Raw genomic sequence first — 6,188 nt, 5'->3', positions numbered from 1 at the left:
CGATCTATGGACGTCGGCGACATGACACCGCCATGATGTCGCCATGATGCCATCCGGGACAGTCAACCCGCGCACAAAAAGAAATATTTGGGCGGGCGCGAATCATTCCGCAACTTGAACAACTCAGAATCTTGCAGTACTCTTCATCGTAGCACTTAGACACAGTCTACACCTTTAAAACATCTAGTTCGTTTTTGGAACCATCGATTTCGTCGGGACGCGCGAAGTTGGAGGTACGAATCCGACACGGGAAGATCATATTCACAAGTAGAATTTTCAACTTCGTCATAGAACATTCAAGTTCGTCCGAAGTCGATAGGAAGTTCAAATTCGTGTTAATAGAACTTTCAATTTAGACTTTCGAACCTTCGAATTCGTCATAGAACTTTCAATTTCGTCGAGTACACCTTCAGATAGAAGGTTATCTTCCTTCTAAGAGGTTATCTCACATGATGAGGGCTCGTGTTTTGCTAACCGTGTCACTCGTCCGTAGGCATCGTGCAGAACCAAGCCGCTGCGACACCCATCCATGCGGCCGCTGCTCCCGGCGGGAGCCTCCCGCTCACCCCGTCATATCTCCTGACCGCGCGCACATGGCTTGAGGCTCGAGGCAACTATGCTAGTACTTTCATGCCGAGGCTTGTGCTCAGTGCTAGTTGTGCCGCGCTCTTTTACCCATCATGAACAATCAAGCCCCTACGACCGTTGTCCACGCGTCCGCTGCGTCTGCTCATCCCGCCATACCTTCTGGTCAAGCTCTTGCCCATACTCTTTCCGTTACGGTCCTCAGCGGGACTGCTAGCTGTCTTATTTTCTGGTGTAGACTGGCACTCAGGCAACTGATGGACTCCAAATGCGCCAAAGATTCTACGTGGGCAGGAAACGCATGATGTGAACATAGCTTCTGGAGCCATGTTCACAGTTGCGAAGCTAAGTTTCACATGTTGCACTGTGTAATTTGCACAGTGATGTGGACCCGGCATATATTCCGCAGGTTAACTGAATGTGGTTAAATCACATCGGGTCACGGATGCATTTTTGTTCCACGTGCAATCAGGCGATTGGGGAGAACGACGCGAGCAAACGAGCTCCGCAGCCTCAGAGGTGTGAACGATATGCGAAGCTGTTGCCCACTGTTACCGACTGAGAAGTCGCTGCCCCGGGCAGTGGCGCCGCTCACGCAATCGTACGCTCCGACATTGGAGGTGAGCCTCCGCTGTGCTTCGTCTCTTAGAGCGTTCACACCTCTCAGGCTCCGGAGCTTGACCTCTTTTTGTTGTTGAGGTGAATGCACTGGCACAGTGCAGGGTTGTCCCATGGCGGGTTCACTTAGCTCTCAACTAGTCGAGAGATTTCGAGATCCTTCGGGTTTGGTTTGTTGGTGATCGATATAGAAGTACTCGTATCCGTTGGCTCGATTCAGTTAAGAGTTGTAACCCTTTGTGGAACAGACTTTCCCGTGGTCTGTATGGCTACCGCGCAACTCGTATGGGATGATCGAGGGATATGGAGGACCGCGACTACACGTGAGAGACTCTTACTTCATTGAGCCTTGACCGTTTCCCGTCAATCAACTCGATATCCCGACTTGTGCTTCCCCGCGTGTTAGCAACTCTATATACGTGAAGAGTCAGCGATACTCTCTAATCCACGTGACTGATTTTGCATCGTAGGTGTTCTTGAGAATCATAACCAGGCAATATTCTGGTTCCCGGTCAAGGACCCGTCCAGATTTCAAGTCTATGCGCGCCTGATCCAGAGGCTTGCTCTCCTCCACTTCGGTTCTCGTAGAGTTGGCGGCATCCGTCGTCATACCACTTTTCGGGAAGATGCTGGCAGCGATTACGTCATATTTCAGTGAGTTAGTATTCTTGGAAAATAAGCTTCGTTCACCAATATTTAAGTTTTAAGACGACTCGGAATCCACAGAAAGTGGTGGCCGCTTCTGGCATTGGGAGACATGCCCTTTCCTTGGAAAATGCGAAACTGTTTATGTTAGATTTCTCTGCTGTTGTTTGTAGGGCTATCCCGGATGTACCAGTGGCGCTGGCTATGGCTCCGCCGCAAAAGCAGATCAGGACAGAGGATGGCGGACGATGGAAATGTGGCGTCGTGTATTTAGCTGGAACAGACACCAACGATCCCAGAGTGTCTGATGCCGTGCGGGCATATCATGTTTTGGGCGAGAAATTCAGCTCGGCTGTGCAGGAGAACTGTGATTCTGAGGACTGCTTGGGAGACTTATCCCGGGTGAGCCTGACTCGGTTATACTTCCTAGATTGAGTGCTTGCGTAGAGTCTGAGCAAAGAAAGTGTCGATTCCGCACTGCCTCTGCTCGGATCTATAGCTATGATGATTTGACTCGGCAAAGCGGCGCGCGGCGCGCGCTTTGTATGATACACGCATTGTCGCGGTACAATGTACCGCCACGTAATGTGATTACGAAATAGGAAATTTATCGCATCGCGACTCCTGGAATAACAGCAAAGCTGCTGGACTGTCCAGCTGCTCAGGTCTCTTGTTTCGTTAGGCCGCGCAAGCCGCGATGGCGGATCCCTATGTCATAGCGATGTTCCGTCCTCCTCACTCTGTGTTACCCCTACCTCCAATCGATACCAAACAGGAGTTTGATGAACGAAGCGAGAGAAGGTAGACGCTAACTCCCAAGCATGTGTTAGGGCACACCCCTTGCGATGAAGCTCTCATTTTCTGTCTTGGAGGAGATACACAGAAGCTCGTATATTCACGTCGAACTTCGACGGTCGAAGATAGCCTCTCGCCTTTTGCTTTCAGTCATGTCCGATCTCGACGAGTAATTTCAACTCACAATGATTACACAATTGGTCGGCTTTCTCGCTCTCGCAGTCGCAGCCCTCACCGCTCCCGTGAAGATTTTTTGATACGAGATGATCCTGGAGTAAGTGGCTGTACATGAATGCTATAGACCAAATCTCAAAAGCTACCCGCTGCGTCTCTTCATTGGCAGCATCTTTCATGTCGTATCCCTGATGGGTTCTTCAGCTACATCGCAGTAAAGCCGAAGACCCGATCTCGTGGGATGATGATCAACTAGGAGAGAGTACAACAGTCATGTGGGATCGTGTCGGTCAGCGATTGACACCATCACCACGATCTATTCAACCACCCCAACCCTCACCACCTGGGAGGTCCCGAGATCCATCAGGGGGCAATCCTTTCATTCCCTCACCTGTACGTTTACCGCAGAAATCAGAGCCCAGGGATCCTTACGCATATACAAGGAGGCATTGATGATATATTCGAGGTAATATTGCATGCTAGAACACGAACAGCACTCTCTGTGAATTCCGTGGCTACCCAGAAAGAACTCTTGTGATCTCGCGTTCAGCTGGAACTGGTTCCGCTAAACGGAAGTACAATGCTTTCTGTGCAGGTATGCGCTAATAGTAACGATGATCTTGGATGTTGCTGCGAGTGTAATGTTGAAGTATCATGTTAGTACGCATCGTTCTTTCCGAAGTTTTTCGAGTGACTGTGCTCGTTCCCCACGGAATTGAGGGCCTAAATTTCATGTCAAAGTGAGTGGCACCTCTGCTAGGCGACCTCTTGGGTACGGATCTCAGATTAAATAATGCTTCCACTACGATTCTCTGGTTCGCTTGGGGTGTTGGGTTAGTTTTCTCTTCGATGGAGGCATTCGTTCCCGGGGAGCATTTGGCGAGATGTTATTGGACTCTCTGCATGGATTCTTGTCAGTGTAATACGCTGTGTATGCTATTTAATGCTTCGATGCTCGCAGCATCAAAATGGGTAATAACGAACCTACAAGTTGAAGCTTTCAACTTGAATGTTATAATGCGGCTGACATGGCATGGACATTCCGCTTAGACCCGTTCAGAATAAATCGATGGAGTCCCAGCCTTGCTGTAGGAGCAGTGTTGTCGTTTATTTTGTCTTGGTGACGTGGCATACAAGAAGCTTCAGACGCAAGAACGTTACAATGACTGACTGTTGAGGTCAATAAGGATCCATGTTGAGTGAGCGGTTCCGCGCATGTAACCTTCAGCTGGAAATGAGTGGGGAGAATTTCTCTGGGACGCGGGCCCCCAAGTGATGATCAAACTGCGAATCGTTGCAGGCATCACGTTAGCCCTGTCTCTTCCCCATGTCCAACCGGTGGTATCAATATACTTATTCCGTCGATTCCGGATTGAATGCTGGGCTGCCGTAAGTTACAGGAGGTCGTCGTGACAGTGGAATGATCTAGAGTGAAAACGCCGCTTCTATGAGTCTAAGATACATAGACAGTCGAGAGCATCATAGACGATGATCATCTATGATATCGATCATCACCATCATCATCAGGTATTATTATAATGTGGAAACCGGGGCAGTTCAATGGGAACACCCTGGCCCCGACGCTCTAGTGACTGCTGTATCTCTGGGAACAGGTATGTTGCAGGCTCCCTGTGACGCTGTTGCTATTCCACGCGATTTGTCCATCCCGATCCCGGCTCCATCCGCATTGACGTTCGACAGGGATGAACAACTCAGCCGAGTCTCTATTGCCTTTCAGGTCCATCGACCGGCGGAGCCTGTATTTCTGGGGATGGTCTAGTCGCTCAGTTGGCCTCGGAAATCCACGACTTGTGTGACTCCGATACAGTACGGACTCACGGACAGAGAGAGGTAACGGCGACAGTACCAACGACCGTTTAAAGGGTTGTTTGGTGGTTACTTAGATTGTGTGGAAGACTACGGTGAAGTCAGCGAAGCCGCCTCCAGCACCGCCATTTCCTGACCCTTCACCCGTCGATTTAGCATCATCATCTCGGGAGCCCAGCAGTGGTAATACCAGCATGGGTATAGGTCAAATTCTGGGGAGAGGAGTTGCATCGTAGGTTCTAGTGAATCCCACCAAAACCTAGCGATCAAGCGGAGGAAGATTTGGCCGAACGGCCTATACGACGATCTTCCTGTGCGGATAAAATCAGTTGTAGGTTGAGGGTGGTCCATCCAACTTGGCTCGCATTAATCTACCCAAGTGAACCCGGCGTTACTCAGATCTACGATATTGTTAATGACACCGGTAGAGTATTACGGTTGGACCAGGATCGATTCGAGGCAAGACTGGAGGATTTTAGAGCCGGCGGTCTCGATGAAGAGTAGGTTTCCTCTCACTTGCTCCGACTGTTCATCCTTAGCTCAGCTATTTCTATCACTACTTGATAGCTGAGAGAGATTCAGTCGATGTCAAGAATATGGCGACAACAACTCCCACGATGGATTCCCGAGCAGAGACAAGGGAAGTAGTTGAGTCGGCTTTCATAGCAGTTGAACGCTGCAATGACCCGAAACAAGTAAGCGTCTTTCCACATGAGGCCTCTCTGAGACATAATGATGTCTTTTTAGTTGACCGACATCTTAGCGCTTTGTGACATTGACTGTAGTACCTCCCTCATGGGCGGATACACGATATTGATGACGGCTGCGGTGGTGGGTTAAATCTTCATAGAGGCCTCGCCCTACATCCCTTATCCTCTAGTTACACAGGCCAGAGCCTATCATTTCGGTTTTAGCGTCATGGCCATTCACGTGCCGTGCTGATGTAGTGAATCCTTACACGGGTGACAATGTTTTTCACATGCTCGTGCGAGATGCCACTGATATAATTACGGAGCGAAGAGTGAGTATATGACTGTCCATCAGTGAGGGTCAGTGAAATCAGCTCTCAGTTCACAGAGTTTGTCAACGCCTATGTTGGCGCAAAGTCAGGAAGTGTTCCCTCGCATGTAAAGTCAGCGATGAACCAGTACACTCGTATGAATGGGGGCGCTACTCCAGTACTACTTGCGGTAATGCCACTGAACGGCGTCATCCGGACTGATAGTAATTCTTCATCCTCCTGCTGTATAAGATGGATAGTGACTTCCATTTCAGCCATGGTCGCTCGTCTCGTCGGTCGGCTCCACAGTCTGGGTGCTGAATGCACTCAGCCTCTTCTGAGTTCTGGGGATACTCCTCTTCACTTTGCGTGCAAGCACGGCTACCGGAAGACGGTAACGACAGGGAAACTGCTATGTTGGGGACCTTGGTTCAGTTGAACTGCTACTATCTGCAGGAGCTACTTCCAAGGAGAACAAGGCTGGTGAACGTCCCGAGGATGTCACTGACAACGTCACTATTCTCGAACTTCTTCGGAATGCTGC

General features: G+C 49.7%; 1 protein-coding gene across 1 annotated transcript; it reads left to right on the top strand.

Annotated features, from left to right (window-relative positions):
- Positions 1-1,468: 1,468 nt before the first annotated feature.
- On the top strand, positions 1,469-3,073 carry Pmar_PMAR005825 (hypothetical protein; the record flags this gene model as incomplete). The annotated part of the gene is made up of 5 exons (XM_002778649.1): positions 1,469-1,526; positions 1,674-1,857; positions 2,022-2,250; positions 2,531-2,649; positions 3,022-3,073. The coding sequence occupies 5 exons, from the start codon at positions 1,469-1,471 to the stop codon at positions 3,071-3,073; spliced, it is 642 nt and encodes a 213-aa protein (XP_002778695.1).
- Between the last annotated feature and the right edge of the window lie 3,115 nt (positions 3,074-6,188).

The sequence above is a fragment of the Perkinsus marinus genome, assembly GCF_000006405.1.
Source record: "Perkinsus marinus ATCC 50983 genomic scaffold scf_1104296948436, whole genome shotgun sequence".
Lineage (NCBI taxonomy): Eukaryota > Perkinsozoa > Perkinsida > Perkinsidae > Perkinsus > Perkinsus marinus.
Note: the sequence above shows the minus strand (reverse complement) of the source record. Positions and strands in the feature narration are given on the sequence as shown.